Here is a 16,882-nt window from a genome sequence, read left to right as displayed (position 1 = left end):
GCATATTGAGTAGGTCTGAGAATCCGCCGACATCTATTTTTCATACCCCTTAGTAATAAGGGTTGTCCAACTTATCATTTTTTTCAACTTTTTTAGAAATTACTTAAAAAATATTTATTTGGCAAAACAAGTTATGAATATAGCTATATATATATATATAGTTATGAATGTGGATGAAGTGAAGGAAGTATGCGATATCGTGGCAAGTGGAAAGAGGTAGTCTCTGCCTACCCCTCCGGGAAAGAGGCGTGATTTTATGTAGGTATGTATGTATGGATGTATGGCAAAACAACATTGCCGGGACAGCTAGTCTATATATATATATAATTGCATCGTACCCTCGGGAAGTACCTATCTACACCGCCGAATTCAGAAACTATTGCGAAAAATACTATTGGCAAAAACAAATTAAAAAAGAAAAAAAACTCAGCTGTTAATTTATTTATATTTCCCGCTTTAAAATTTAGATAAAACAAAAAGACTTATGTTGCCAAAGTATAATTTTTACTTAGAAGACCGGAAATTATAAATAGTCAAGGAAACTTTCTAGCTATAAATTAAAATAAATTCATTACATTTAAGTAATTTCAACTATTAAAGATCGTAAGACATAGAAAGTGGATCATACTGTCTGATATCGTGCCCAAAATGCTGGCCGCATTGCCCCTTTGAATCGCTACACTACATAATTTTTGGACAAATTACAGACCAGCTTTTTGGTCACAGGTAGATTTAAGCTTAAGTTTTCACGCTGCACTAACGGCCTAACTGACACGGAACAGTCTGTGTAGCTATTCGCGGTATACATTCATATATTTAAGTTACACTTGAAATGAATGCAAAGTTATAACAAATTGAAATATCAAAGTCACAGCTTTTTATTTTGTGTTTCCCATACATACTTTTTTTTATTTATGTCTTTCATAATTTTATTTTGCTTTAATTAGACAGGGGAATTACAAAGTGCAAGGGCAACATTTACGTCGTCGTTAAACGTCACTGTCAAAAATGACAAATTGACAATATTTTTAATTTTGTTACTTCTTGTCATTGCTGCTTGTCAATTCGTCACGTTACGTCACGTTTGTGATACAAAAACAAAAACGATAAACAATTGAAAACATGTTTCCGCTGTTTATTTTACATTACGATAGTTAGTGTAAAATTACAGTCTGTTGTTACATTATTAACTTCGTCACAAGGTTAACTGATGTTATGTTAGCTATCATTTCATTACAGTTGCCGATGGATGTTTCACTATATTAACATAAGAATTTTATTTTAGATTTACAATATCGTGATTAAAAATAATGAGCACTTTAAGCAAGGTTATTGACCAAGATGATATGCACAGAATAACTTCGGAGTTTTCGCGACTAAGAGGTTAGTAAGAAAAATATTTATATTTACTATCAACAGAAACATCACAGTGTACTTATCTTGATATACTTTCTTTGTTGCATAATAAAAATACCATATTTTAAGATTTATGTCATCAATTAATTATCATTCAATAATTATTTATATAAGCTGAAAAACACTAAAACAATCTGTGTTTTGAAAAACACTAAAACAATCTGTGTTTTAGTGTTTTATCAAGTCTAATAAAGTCTGATTTTTGTTTGAAATAGAGATTTATTAAATGTAGATTTAGTCCACCAAGAATTTAAGATGATGATAGACAATTAATATTTTTCAAATCTGATAATAATTACTTTACAATAGTTTCTACACTTAAGTTATCATATGATGTAAAGGAACTTGATTTCTATGTCCTTCAAATAAAATTGAAAGTGTGAGTATGTATTTTATTGTAGATAAATGATTCCTTTGAAATGATTTATTCACAAAAAATAATTTAATTAAATTAATAATGTCCATATTTACAGTAAAATTGGTGTAGATTATTTTTTAGCTCCTTTGAGTCTTGAGAATGTTTTGTTTACTTTTCCTATCACAATAAGTTCTCAAATAAGATTTTTATATAAGACCAGTTATTTAATTTTTCTTTGGAGAAACTGTTATATAATTTAAATCCATTAACAAATGTTTTATTAATAAGATAAAACATTTATATTATATTACTATAATAGGCTTTGAACATTAGGAAAAATGTCTAGTGTTGTAATCAGTACTAAAACAATGCATCATGCGTTTTATGCATTTAGGCTTTAGCCTATAAGTATTAAAACCATGCATCAAATAAAAACTAAAAATTGAAATTGAAATGTTCAATGAGAATATCTTCACATTAACTTTTTAATGTTGTATATAAATTCACACCCTATGCACACTTTCAATTCAACAGTATTGTTATCATCTTTCACATACAATTTACTCTCTAAAAACTAATGTTATTATGTTTCAGATAGGTGCTATTTAGAACATGCTGGATCCGCACTATATCCCAAAAGTTTGCTTGAAAGCATAAATGATGATCTCATGAACAATGTTTATTCCAACCCACATACTGACAAGTACACAAGAGATTGCGTGGACCAAATCAGATGTTTAATTCTTGACCATTTTAACACAGATCCGTCCACATACTCAGTTATATTCACTTCTGGTACAACGCAATCCTTAAAACTGCTTGTAGAATCATTTCAGTTTGGTATTGATCAAAATGAAGTTTTAAACTGTGGTTCTTTTGTTTACACGAGGGACAATCACACATCTGTCCTAGGACTTAGAGAAATTGCTGCTGAAAAAAATGCTGATGTTATACACATAAATCATAATGACTTTATTAGTTCCCTTGAAGGAAACGATACAGCTCCTTCTAAATGGAAGGAGAAATATAAAAATGAAGGTAACACATTGCTTGTGTACCCTGCCCAGAACAATTTCAACGGGTTCAAATATCCTATAAACTGTATGAAGAAAATTAAAGATGGATGCCTAAATAACTATATTAAAAAACAACTGTGTAAAGTAAGTTGCAACTGGTATGTTTTACTAGATGCAGCGTCATATGCAGCCTCAAGTAAATTGGACTTATCAAAATACCAGCCTGATTTTATTGCTCTATCTTTTTATAAAATATTTGGCTTTCCAACTGGATTGGGAGCTTTGTTAGTAAAAAATGACAGTATAGATGTGTTGAATGAAAAGAGGTACTTTGGAGGAGGTACGGTGGATATAGTTCTAAGCAGTGAAGATTTCCATGTGAAGAGGGAAGCCCTGCATGAAAGGTAACCTTATTTTCAGCTGTATCTTTTATTACCTATGTCCCAGATATGGCATGTTTTAAAGGAATTATCAAGTAAGTGGTCTAGCAGTTCCTGGTCCAATTCATTTAAAAGTAACATTTAATAGGGATAGGGGTAGACCCTGACCATGCCGCCTCTGCAGGGTCTTGCAGGGTCTTTGTAGAAGGGGAAGAATATTTTCAAAACATATAAAGGCATAGGTAACTGTAAGAAAATCATATGTTTACTATTTATTTATTCTAATAAAATTTCAATTTCAGATTTGAAGATGGAACTGTCCCTTTCTTATCAATCATTGCTCTAAAACATTGTTTTGACGTACTCAACAAACTGATTCCTAAAGTGATGAACAATGACGTCATGGAAACAATATCATGTCACACTTTTCACTTAGCTAAAGACCTTTACCATCAACTACAGAATTTGCAGCATAGGAATGGTAAGAAAGCTGCTGTGTTGTATATGGATTCAGACTTCACAGATATAAGTAAACAGGGAGCAACGGTAACATTTAATATCAAAAGAGAAGATGGATCTTATATTGGATATGCAGAGGTAAATATTTGTTTTTTGTTAATTGCAACACTATCTTATTTGTTTTTATTTGTATTGGAGTGCTAACTTGTGTGTGTAGGAAAGGGCTTCCTCGAAAATAAGGTACAGACAAAATCGTCAATTTTTGTAATCATTTAACTCTCACTCTGCAAGGGCAGTGAAACATGTAATTGAACTGTATTAGTGCTGTCTTTTATACATTTATTTTCTTTTTTATTTGTAGACTACATAAAAGTAAAGTTTAATAACCCTTATGTTTAACAACTGGATAAAAAAAGCATTTATCCTACCATATATATACACATAATCACTTTTTTATCCCTTACGGGGATAGACAGATCCAACAGTCTTGCAAAGACTGAAAGGCTATCTTCAGTTGTAGGACTTAATACTGAAACTGAGTAATAAAAAGTTGCAGGTTGCTAGCCCCTCGCCTTAAAGATGAATCCCAAGTTAAGCCTATCTATTCTTCCGGAATTATTATAATCATAAATTTACATATCATTTATATAATTTCAGTTTCAACACTTGGCCGATTTATTCAGCATAAGCATAAGAACTGGATGTTTCTGCAACTCTGGATCATGTCAACGGCATCTTAACGCGACTAATAAGGAAATGAAAGATATGTACAAAGCCGGGCACAAATGTGGGGATGAAATCGATCTGATTCAAGGAAAACCCACAGGCGCTGTTAGAGCCTCCTTCGGATACCACAACACATTCGAAGACGTAGACAAACTCATGCAAATGATACATCAATGTTTCCTCAAAACAAAATTCAAACCGCCAAAAAGAGTCAAAGTCGGTTTAGACATAATAAAACCACCGGAAAATGGAAAAATTATCAATGAGAAATCCAAATTGATTGATGACGATTTATTCAATGATATTGGTGCACCGTTTGTCAAGTCTGATATAACTTTGAATGAAATAGCAATATTCCCTGTTAAGTCGTGTGGCGCTTTCAAAGTTAAAACTGCTTGGCCTATAGGACAAAAAGGTTTCAAATATGATAGGGAGTGGATGATTGTCAAAGAAAACGGAACTTGTCTTACTCAAAAGCAGAATACTCGAATGTGTATGATAAAACCGACAATAGATTTGAAACAGAAATTGTTAATTTTGAATTTTAAAGGTATGTTATGTATACCTTTTTTATATTACGTTGTTTTTTCAATTATTCATATAATCACGTCTTTATTCCTTGCAGGGTAGACAGAGCCAGCAATCTTGAAAGACTGATAGGCCATGTTCAGCTATTAGGCTTATTGATATAATTAAGATTAAAATAGTGACAGATTGCTAGCCCATCACCCAAAAGAATCACACGCAAAGATGAGAGAGAGTAGACTATGTACCAACCTGAGGCTATAAAGCATGTTAAGACAATAGGTTTATCTTTTTATAATCCTAATTCTTTCTCATTTCCAGGTCAACAGCCAATTACATTGCCGTTAAATCCTACAACCAATAAGTTGAAAGAGCATTTCAAATTCTGCCAAACTAAAGTATGCACAGATATAGTCCAAGGTTACGATTGTGGCGACGAAGTGGCCGATTGGATATCCAACGCTTTGGAAGTCTCATTTTTAAGACTAATTAGACAATCGAGTAACGATAAAAGGAAAGTTAAGAAGAAGGGTGAAAAAGAAGACTTGTTAGCGTTGAGCAATCAAGCTCAATTCTTATTAATAAATAAGGCTACGGTCAGATGGTTGGCTGATAAGATCCAAGATCCGGCGTTTAGCGATAGTGTAGGACAATTAACTGACAGATTTAGAGGGAATTTGGTAATTGATATGGACGAACAGTTGGCGGAGAGAGCTTGGCAGAGGGTAATTATTGGAAAGCATGAGTTTAAGGTAAGACCATTATTTTATTCATGTTCAAAGGGTATGTATCTGTAGCTTCGCCCAATTTAGCGCCACCAACAAAAAGCGAGCAATTTACCGCCACCTACAAATGAATACAGGTTTTCCGCACATCCCAAGGGAACTTTAGTTTTTATTGGTATGAAAAGTACCCTATGTTCTTCTCTAAACTCTTTATTATATATACACGCACGATTTCATGAACATTGGTTTAGCACATAAAACGTAAAGACACAGCAACCAAGCAAACTTTCTTTAACATTTATAATATTAGTTGAGATGGGATTGGGATGACAGTTTGCACTCTTTAATTTATTAGTTTGTAACTTGTGGTCTCATAAAGCAACATACATGCCATGAAAAACTGTAGCTGGCACCATCCAAATCTATCTATCTGAAAAGAGAGATGCCTGACATTATAACTAGTATAGTAGAGTGCTTAAAATTCAATTAAAAGTTTATTCGTAAAAGACTAACAATCACATACATCCTTACATACTTTTGCGCGTATAGTAATTATTTTTTTATCAATTCCAGGTGGAAGGTCAATGCCCCCGTTGTCAAATGGTGTGCATAGACCAACAAACTGGAGAGAAAACCGTGGAGCCTTTGAGGACTATTTCGGAGCAATTTGGCGGTAAACTGCGTTTCGGCATCTACCTTACCTACGTCGGCACCATCGACGGTTCTAAAGATAACGTGTTGAAGACAAACACACATGTGCAACCGTTGAGCAACGAAGATGATATTAGCAGGTGAAGTTTATAAAAAAAATCACTAATATTCACGTTTATAAAAAAAAAAACATGGCGTCGTCAAATGTTTTACTGTAATACTCGAATTGCAAATGTAAATACATGCAGTATGCAGATTTCTGTATTATGTGATCTTTCATCTGTTATATATTTTACGTCACTTCTTCTTTTACATAATACCTACCTTAACATATATTTCACCTTTTTATCCCGTATGGGGGTAGACAGAGCGAACAGTCGCGAAAAGGTCTTGATCAATTATACAGCCTAATGATACATTAGGCTGTATAATCTCATTTAAATGAGTTTCCTAACTTATTTAACAACATTTGGTCTCATTATCTCTACGTGGTCTGGTAGTGAAGATAAAACATAATATATATATGTATATATAAAGATCAATCAAGGGAGGGGCTAATATACTTAAAATTCTTTTACGCAATGGGCTAGCCATACAGCTAAATGTGCCCTTTTATTTTCACGAGACTGTCTTCTAAGGGTCAAATACATGTTTATTTGTAGTGAGTAATTAGGTCTATCGACGCCATGCCGCCATAGCTGTTATTCATATTATCACTATTATTTGTTGTAAAATAGCCAGCTGACAGAGCAATTCCTATATTGTAATGCACCAGCCCGAGCTGCTATTAAATGTTATTTCCTGCCTAGTTTAAATGCTTTTGTGCCTCTGTTGTGCAGCAGTAGTAGTAGCTCGTCCTAAAATGTAATTGGTGCCGTGTGATTTCAGGCAGCATTAGAAAATAATAGGACCACTCCATCTCTTTCCTATGTCATATAAGGCGATTATGGGATAGGGTTTTAAAATCTTGGGACTCTTTTTCTGCATCGGGCTAGCAAACTGTCATTATTTGAATCTCAATTCTATCAGACCAAAAAGTTGAACGTGGTCTATCAGAATTTGCAAGACTATTAGCTCTGTCTACCCAGAAAGTTATATAGTCGTGGTTATGTTTGTATGTCGACCAGTCTGAATGCAATGCACATCATTGCTAATGTATTGAATATTCAAATGATAATTTCAATTTAGCACCTGTATTTGTTTGATGGTATAAAACCACTGTATAACTGGATGTATGTTTTCAGAACAATTATTTCCATTTCTTTTGTAATGTGTCAGTGTGAAGAAATCCTCCTTATCAAAAACTTATTACTATTTGTGTTGTGAAATAAAAGACATGTTTAGAATCTCACAAACAGAGATTTACTTGTCATATAACCTTAAGAGCTTATAGGTGAAGCAATATTTAACCTTATTCACGCACGTTTTTTTTTGTTGCTGTCCCCGTAGAATGGCAAGCTCGACGCTGTTTTCATCACGAGAGAAACTGTCGCTGTTTCGCTTTTTATTATAATATGAAACGGGACAGCTATAGTTTTTCACGCGAGAAAAACGGCCTCGCATGTGTCATGCAACGAGGGCTACTGTTTTTTATGTAAGGGTCACGAATTCGTACACAATCATGATTATGTAAGTTGGGAGTAAGACCCCCACCACTTTCCATGTTCAACACTATACTAGATTGTGGCAAAATTTTACAAGACTGCATAATCCGAATTTATATGTCTATATTTTAAGAAATTTCTCTTTAATATAAGGAGGTTATAATATTATATTGTGTTGTGTTGTGATAAAGGCAAAATAATAAAATAAAATTTATATAAATAATTTCGATGGCAAAGGTTAAAGTTAAACAAGATATTTTTAATCATGTAGCGGAATTTTATCATTAATTATTTCTTGTCTTATTCGATATGTATACATTATAAAACTAATTGTGTTTTAAAATGAAATAGTCAAACTGATTGAAATATTTATCGGTCTGTTAATTTTAAACTTTTTACGTATAGGTATTGGTAATGAAATTCCAAAAAATATTTTAAAATGTCTGCCATTGTTCACGTTACGGTGATGTAATTCCAAGGTGAAGATTTACCTCAACTTAAATCGATTTATACTATGTATTTAGAAATATATTAAAAGCGTTCGTAAAATAAAGTTACCTAACTTTATTTTATCGCGGATGTTTCGAATCATGTAACAATGATCCGCGGTCGCGGTCGAGTGAAGCTAAAGTTTAAAATCATCGATTTATTTCACTGGGCTGATAAATTCTAAAGCAAATTGAGGACACTAAATTCTCTTGTTCAGGTGACTACACCTAGGGGCACATAGTGTTTTATATCACATCCTTCAGACCCACACCCATAACACAAGCTCAAGGCATAGTGTTTTGGTGAATCATAATTAAAGATAAATTTTTATTTTACAGATTCCAAGAATGGTTTTACCAAAACTTTCTGACTAACCATTGTTATTCATGTCAAGTGCCTTACAAACCTAGCAATGTGAAACAAAAAATTAAATTATTTTGCGTCAGATAGATTTTAAAGTGATTAAAATGTGTGATGTTTTTATTTTACAGATTCCAAGAATGGTTTTACCAAAACTTTCTGACTAACCATTGTTATTCATGTCAAGTGCCTTACAAACCTAGCAATGTGAAACAAAAAATTAAATTATTTTGCGTCAGATAGATTTTTAAGTGATTAAAATGTGTGATGTTTATTATTTATATAGACAAAAGTTTATTTATCTATAAGTAGGTAATTAAATCGTATTGGTTGTTAAAAATAATTTTATTTTACAAATATACATTGTTTAAGTTACCACTTAATTGAAGGTGTGTTTTAAATATTAATAAATGTTATGATATGGCACAGTTAATTGGTTGTTGTCCTTTAATCTCCCTTGGTTCACTTCCCTTTGATACATCTTTTACTACTTGAGCAACCTCCTCGTAATCCGGTAAAGCCATTGTCTGAATTTTAGAATATATTAATTTGTCATTTACCACAACTTCAAATGAACCTGAAAAATCAAAGCTATTAACAATGTTTTTCTGTACGTTAATTTTATAATATTTGAGTTACCCTAGCTCAAAAAACGCCTATACACTCTTGCCTTGAAAATCCCCAACTTGTATATATTGGGGAAGAGAGATACCTTTTATGAGATGCTTTTCACTTGTCAAACAGACAAAGATGGCGGGACAAAAGAGTTCCACGCATGAATTTTATACATAAATACGGAACAGTTGTCTATTTGTTCTTAACATTTAATTTTATTTATTTGAATTTATATTATTTATAACAATCAAAATATGATACAATTATATATATGTAATTTCAGTGCACACTCTCCAAAGTAAAGTCTGTATTATTTTAATGACAAATGCAAATGATAACTGAGGACAGCAGAGCCTACCAAATAAGTATATTTAGTAGGTCCCAAGTTATGTTTCCAAATGACTTAGTCTAATAATCTGCTCAGTGGCATTTCATTTATGAGAAATAAATTCCATGGAAAACCAGAGTTCATATGCCTACAATGCTTGGTATTCTTGGCTAATGGCTTGCTACGAACACCCATCTGTAGTGCCTAGCTTTAATTGGTTCTAGTGAAACAATAAATCCATAAGGGTACAATTCTAAATCTTAGTAGGTAGTTGCTAGGTCTCCAACGGAAATAAGATGAAGATCCATCATTGACCGGGGGGCAATTCGCGAACTTTGATAAAACTGTCATATCTCCCCTCTTTTTCTTAACCTGGGTTAACCTCAAAAATAGAGAGAGAGGGAAGTTAAGACTTATGACCTGTCATCATTCGGGGATAAGGAGAGAGGTAGAAAAATAACGTAAACATAAAAATACCTTGTCGTCCCCTCTTGCAATGTACCATCGCATCGGGGGTATTCTCACGAATAGTTTTCGCTAGGGCCAAACAATGTCCCCCGTAATCACAAACTCCACTGTAGAAAAACAATTAAAAGTTGCACAACTCGTCAATTTAATTAGAATTGAATTACTAAACCTTTTCTACTTTTACCATTGACAAATTTACCAGTACTCAACATTAACTTTGGGACCGCTGTCGTTGATTTTTGACATAATTTTATGGATAAGTGTAAAAGAACGGTGGTTGTTGGCACAATAATTTATTAATTAGGTAGATTTATAATAATATTGAGAAAGTCAGCGACCTTGTTACAGATTTAGGTACTACATAAATAACAAATTATCAATCAGTCAGCTGACTTTGACGTTTAAATGTAAACAAAGTAGGGATGGGTCTCAGTCAGACTATGCCATTAGATTAAGTTGGTCCCATGTCCCACAGACACAGGTTTGTCTTGGTTTGAGGGATAACCACAATTTAAAAATCTTTCATGTTCTTTCTTATTCAAGTTTTCTTACAGATATGCCAGGGCAACACGGCCAATATTTATTGAGTATTTTGAATAATAAAACATACATACATACATACATACAATCACGTCTGTATCCCTTGCGGGGTAGACAGAGCCTACAGTCTTATAAAGACTGATAGGCCACGTTCAACTATTTGGCTTTAAGATAGGATTGAGATTCAAATAGTGACAGGTTGCTAGCCCATCGCCTAAAAGAAGAATCCCAAGTTTATAAGCCTACCCCTTAGTCGGCTTTTACGACATCCATGGGAAGGAGATGGAGTGGTCCTATTATTTTTTGTATTGGTGCCGGGAACCACACGGCCCTTGAATAATAAAACTTCATCAAAATTAAATGGCTAAACACATTTTAAACAATGTTGAATTAAATCCATGTTATTAATAAACTTAATTAAGTACTTGATTATAGGGAAGGTTTTAAATGTTTAATCCAACCTCTTACCATCAATGAATGGTGTTTATAATGTTTGCACCAAGCACAGCTTAAAATGATGCTCTTCGTGATTATTGATGGTGCCTTTACAAAATAAAAATTTGCCAACAACATCACTTTCTTATTGGTTATTCTTTCAAATTGGTGTACCTAATGCTTAAATGGACAAAGTTTACATCCACCCACTTTTTTATGTTATTGCTCTAAGTTACTTTTTACTTAGGTACTCACTATAAAAATCCTATTATTCAAAATTGACCCTAATCCAAATTATAGATGATTGCACACGATATAATTACTCAAATTATATAGTTCACAATCATCTATAATTTGAAATTTATATTTTTATCATCTACATAAATAGAAGAAAAAATTCAAAGACATTCAAATTTTAGACCGTGCTGGGAAACAACCCTAAACCCAGAACTCCTAACTAGAAAGGATCAGAAAGTCAACCACTCCACTATGTAGGTTGTCATATTGTTATACACCAAAGAGGGATCAGACGCATAATACAAAAATTTAAAGCTTGAGGGTTCCTACATTTAGTCCTAAGTTGATGTTATAGATTGTGGTCTGTTTGTTGAAATATCAATAAGCTAAAAATGAATGTATCAAAGCAATGAAGCAAACAAATAAGTCATTTCACAGCATGTAAAGTTCACATCATCACATCTTTATTATACCACTATGTTGAAAAATAAAGTATAATTTCTGGTTAAAAACTATTTATTACTGAAAGCATTTACATTACACAACATATATTTTTAATTAAGTTAAACTAATTTTACAGTATTACTACTCTCCTTCTAAACTTTGAATTTGCTTTTTCCTCATATCCTTTATGAGTTGCTGGATGGCTTCTCTGTCGTGGACATTTTCAGGGGGGAAGATATTTCGTTTAGTCTTGGTAACCCATTCTTCGAAATATGTAGGATGATTGAAGTAGTGGAAGAGTACAATAGGGAATGACATGTACATAGCCATTCTTCCAACTTCAAGTTTCCAGTTGCCCATATTTTATTTATACAGGTTTGTCTTGTGCAGCAAAGTTTACACGAATTGGAAACAAAATGATAAAATAGGACTAAAACAACATCGTCTTCATTTCTTCTTTCCTATTATGTCAAGAAATCAAACGTCAATGTCAAGTAAACGTCTAATTTTCATTGATTGTCTAAGAAAAAGAAATAAACAGCCAAATTTATTTGTTCTTTTGGACCAAGAAAAACACATAAATTACTATGTATTCAACAAGTGTTATACATTAGTTCTATAATTAAGACATCGGGTTGGGTCATTTACAAGTGTTATATTTGTTTTCATTCCCTCCCTTCCTATCTCTTTGTTTGACGGTATAGATAGAAAAAAAGAGAGGAAAACTTATACGCCTCATCAACATTGGTGAATAGCCCTGCACTCTAATTCACAAACGTCTCTCTATATTTGAAGTTAAACCCCATATTAAGACCGGGAGGAACGATAATAATAATATATCTTTTATTTTTTTGTAAATCGACTTATCTGAACAACTTTAAATTTTATACATCGACAGCGTTTCCTCGGTACCATCTCATTGTCACAACTGCTAAGTTAGTTTATTTTAGTTACATACAAACTATTTCAATTCGAGCTATCTACCGTCTAAAACAAAAAGATTCGCGTTGAGAATTTTTCAAAACCCTTAATATTTTAACATTGCCCTCCCAATACATATTTGATAACATTATGCATGTTAGGAAAAACTTAGACTCTTTCAAAAAAGTAGGTGGATGCACTAGTAAATCACTGAGGAACAATTACCTATAAGTAGCTGATCCCAACGCATCGGCTGACTTGGTAGGAAAATCATTTCTGATTAATTATATAAGATTTTATAATAAATTACCAAAAAGCTTCTTGAAATGAATGATAGAAAATTCAAAAAGTATATTAAAGATGGGCTTTGTAGGAAAGCCTATTACAGCACGGAGGATTATATTAATGATAAGCATATGTGGCACGAACTTGACAAAATGGCCTCTTAAATACTTGTGCATTTTTGGCATGGTGTTGACACAATTTGTACAGTGTGTAAATATCACTTCTGCCGCGCAATTTAAGAACGCAGTAAGTACCACTTACTGCGTTTATGGTTGTCGTATATGTAGGAGATGCTGACATTGCGATCTACAAGAATCAAAGACCCGTTTTCTTCTATCTCGTTTAGAAACGGAAATACGTTATAACATAAATGCAGTAATGAGCACATTTTAATTTCACTTTCATAATATAACTGCAGTAAAAACACTTACTTATTTAGTATTATGTAGAAACATTTCATAATGGTATTAGCAACACAACAATAGTGCAGTATTTACCAATAACGTCATTTTTTATATGTTGCCATGGTAAAAGCAAATGACTCTCACATAATATTCATGCAGCAACTACAATTATACTGCGTTTATCGAAAAGCTCGTCGGAATTGTTTTTAGGTTTAACATGTCATGAACGCGGCAACTGACAAATACGGCATTTATTGTACGTTCATGTATTTGTTTATCACTAGAACGATATTTAGTTTAATGTCTTAAGATCACTTACTGCATTAATGCTTCAGCAATATACGTCTACTATTAAGTGAAAAGGGCCGTTCGCGCAATTTACGGCTTAGGACCAAGAGACTCGTTAAGACAACTCTTTAAGAAAAAAACCTACAGACAGTAGCGTCCCAGTACATTTTTGATCTTATAATGTATGTTAGGAAAAATACCTCTTTTTTTTCAAAAAGTTAGTGCCACAACTGATAGAAATTTACGTAATAAACATAAATTAGTCATGCCGTTTCATAGGCTTAGCAAAGTCAGTAAATAATTTATGGGGAACTGTATACGATTTTATAATAGGTTGCCGGAGTCTGTTCTTGATATGCCCAACCGAAAATTCAAAGAGTATGTAAAGAAAGTACTTTGTGAGAAGGCTTATTATAGGACTGATGATTACCTTAATGATAAAAACATCTGGCTTGAGCTTGGCACAGGAACCTCGTAATTAATTGTAGTTTGATTTAAACTTAAATGAAAATTCAGTACACTCTGTACATAAATCTTTTTAAAATTGGCAATCCATAATATATATATATATATATATTCTTTTTTTCAATATTAAATCTCATAAATTTATAAATCTGAACAATGTATTCTCTCGTCCACATTCTATTCTAAGTTTAATTAATATTGTGAAGTTGACGTTGTTGAAGAAAATGCTGCAGTGCAGTTTGTTACCGCTTCTTCTGCACTGACGCCTTGGAAGCGGCAGTAAACTTAGTTTTTAAGTAATTTATTTGACGTCAACCAATGTCGTTAAACCATACGTTTTGACAATTATTAAGCGATATATAGTATCCTATAGTAATGAATAAAAATTTTGAATTTGAATTAAATCATCTCTCTCAAGTACATAAAAAAAATTACTTATATGAGATTTAATAGATTAAATTAAATATAGATTTATTTTTTTCAATATGATTAGTAATTGTTAAATAAAACTTATAATGAAACATTTACATTATTATTCAAACTTTTGAACCTCAGAGGTTATTATTTCGTACTTATCGAATTATTAATTTTATTTATTAAGCAAATGGACATGTTCCAGGAAGGTTTTTAATTTATTTTATAAGTTTTTGAACTGATTGTTACCTTACGAATCTCAAAATGGGTGCCATTTTATACTTAATTATTAGTTATAATTTTATTCTGTTAAGCAAGTGGAGATATTTTTTTGATGACCAAGAAGGTTTTTTTATTTATTTTATAAGTTTTTGAACTGATTGTTACCTTACGAACCTCGAAATGGGTGCCATTTTATACTTAATTATTAGTTATAATTTTATTATGTTACGCAAACGGAGATATCTTTTTGATGACCAAGAAGATCTTTAATTTATTTTATAAGATTTTGAACTGATTGTACGTTTTAAAATCTGTGATTTATAAAATAAAAGGATTTCAAAAGTAATTTGTAAAGTTCATTTTATTTTTTATTTTGGTATAGTTCAAAATGAAAGCGTTACTGACTTAAGATAAATGCAGTGTAAATGCAATATTACTGCGCTATATAATCTGTGATAAGTCATTTCCTTTCATGTTATCTATCATAAATGCAGTATATTATAAAGTTACGGCGCATATATTGTGTTGCAAAATGTAAAATAACATTAATTCACGTAACCTATGTGCTGTAAATAAAGGAATTTTAGCATAAATGCCGTAAGGATCAATTTTACTGCATTCATGAAAATAATGTCTCATGAAAAAATTAATTAAGCCATAACATAAACAGTTTTAATTAAATTTTATCCACTATATAATAATTTAAACACCAAACGCCACTATCAAGGTAATCTTCGAGTTATGCTCTTTAAGTCAGTATAGCAATTTTTAAAAAAATTTGCATAACATGTTTTAGGTAGCCTAAAATAAGTTTAAAACTTTGACCGCGTTTTTCTCGAAACTGTTCTCGTGTTCTTTACTGCGTTCTTAAATTGCGCGGCAGACTTACTGTATTATCTTTATTTTTTTGACGAAAATTCGTTTTGAAATAATTAGTTTTACATTCATTCATGTTTTTTAATGTAGACAATGTGCATTCGTCTACGATTTAGATTTAAGAGATTTTCTTACATATATTTGTAAATTGACGTCCGGTGAAAATGCTGCAGTGCAGTTTTGAAAATAATTCTATCCATGGAGACTTCCTCGGTATTTCACCGATTAACTTAACCTCAGAGTTAACCGGTGAGATAGAGAGACACATAGAGAGAGATGCGAGACAAAACATAGTAATGCCATGACAACGTTCGTTATTCAGAAACTAGTGTTGCAACAGAACTCTGCTTCCGCTTCTGCTTCGCAGAAGTTCCGCATGTTTTTTCAGTTCCGTTTCTGCTTCTGGTTCCGCAAACTAATAACAGAACTCGAAACGGATGCGGGGCGAGAGCGACCCAAATACCCCCATATCTTGCCAATAGTTCGCCAATACTTATCAGCTCCCCCCAGCAGTGTAGCCAGCGAGCAATTATTTAGCGGAGCTGGTTTAATATATGAAGAACATAGAAATAGGCTAAAAGGTGAAAAAGCGGCCAAGTTACTCTTTATTAAATATAACTTGCCGCTATTTAATTTTGACTACTAATTTATATTCTTACCCACGACGGAACGCGTTTGGGGTGAGAGGTTGTTTGTGTGTTTGTTTGTGCAAACAAATGTTGCCATTTATCTTCAAAACCACTAGTCCGATTTTAATGCGGTTTTCAGTGATGGGTTTGGATTAAATTGCTACATATTCTTAGATAGGTTTTACGTCAATAATTCATCAGGGGGCGCTTTAGTAGACATTTCTTTATGAAACCAATTTCATCGTTTAGAGTAGATAGGTTGGTACATTTAAACCATTATGTCGTGGGTATTTCAAAATTTTTAATTTTGTTACTTGTACTACTACAAATTTAATAAAAAACATTTAAAAATACAAAATTGTGCTTTTTCTTTATAGTATTAACGCTTCCGTTTCCGCTTCCGTTTCCGCTTCCGCTTCCGTTAAGATTTACTTTTGACATCTGATTCCGTTTCTGCTTCCGTTATGCCAGTTCCGTTGCATCACTATCAGAAACGTTGTTGGAGCCCGAGCAGGCTATAAGGATGATAAATCTTAAAGTAATATAAATCAGGTAAAACATGATAGAATACAAATTAAATACATTACGCGAATTTTAGTTTA

At 32.5% G+C, this 16,882-nt stretch overlaps 2 protein-coding genes across 3 annotated transcripts; one reads left to right on the top strand and one right to left on the bottom strand.

Annotated features, from left to right (window-relative positions):
* The first annotated feature begins 1,061 nt into the window (after positions 1–1,061).
* On the top strand, positions 1,062–8,938 carry LOC106134736 (molybdenum cofactor sulfurase). 2 transcript variants are annotated; one of them, XM_060945780.1, is made up of 8 exons: positions 1,062–1,153; positions 1,286–1,383; positions 2,369–3,194; positions 3,473–3,767; positions 4,287–4,905; positions 5,202–5,632; positions 6,179–6,396; positions 8,688–8,938. In XM_060945780.1, exons 2-8 carry the CDS (start codon positions 1,311–1,313, stop codon positions 8,797–8,799), a joined length of 2,574 nt encoding a protein of 857 aa, XP_060801763.1. In that variant the 5' UTR covers positions 1,062–1,153; positions 1,286–1,310; the 3' UTR covers positions 8,800–8,938. The 2 variants fall into 2 exon arrangements, with proteins under 2 accessions (XP_060801763.1, XP_060801762.1); XM_060945779.1 differs by having other exon boundaries at positions 1,068–1,202.
* Positions 8,939–9,039: 101 nt separating this feature from the next.
* On the bottom strand, positions 9,040–10,508 carry LOC106134737 (migration and invasion enhancer 1). Its single transcript, XM_013334859.2, has 3 exons — positions 10,320–10,508; positions 10,130–10,227; positions 9,040–9,286 (listed from the first exon to the last, which is right to left on the bottom strand). The coding sequence occupies exons 1-3, from the start codon at positions 10,364–10,366 to the stop codon at positions 9,123–9,125; spliced, it is 309 nt and encodes a 102-aa protein (XP_013190313.2). The 5' UTR covers positions 10,367–10,508; the 3' UTR covers positions 9,040–9,122.
* Positions 10,509–16,882: the final 6,374 nt, after the last annotated feature.

Source organism: Amyelois transitella, chromosome 9 (genome assembly GCF_032362555.1).
Source record: "Amyelois transitella isolate CPQ chromosome 9, ilAmyTran1.1, whole genome shotgun sequence".
Classification (NCBI taxonomy): domain Eukaryota; kingdom Metazoa; phylum Arthropoda; class Insecta; order Lepidoptera; family Pyralidae; genus Amyelois; species Amyelois transitella.
The sequence above is the reverse complement of the archived record's forward strand: the minus strand, read 5'-3'. Positions and strand labels throughout refer to the sequence as shown.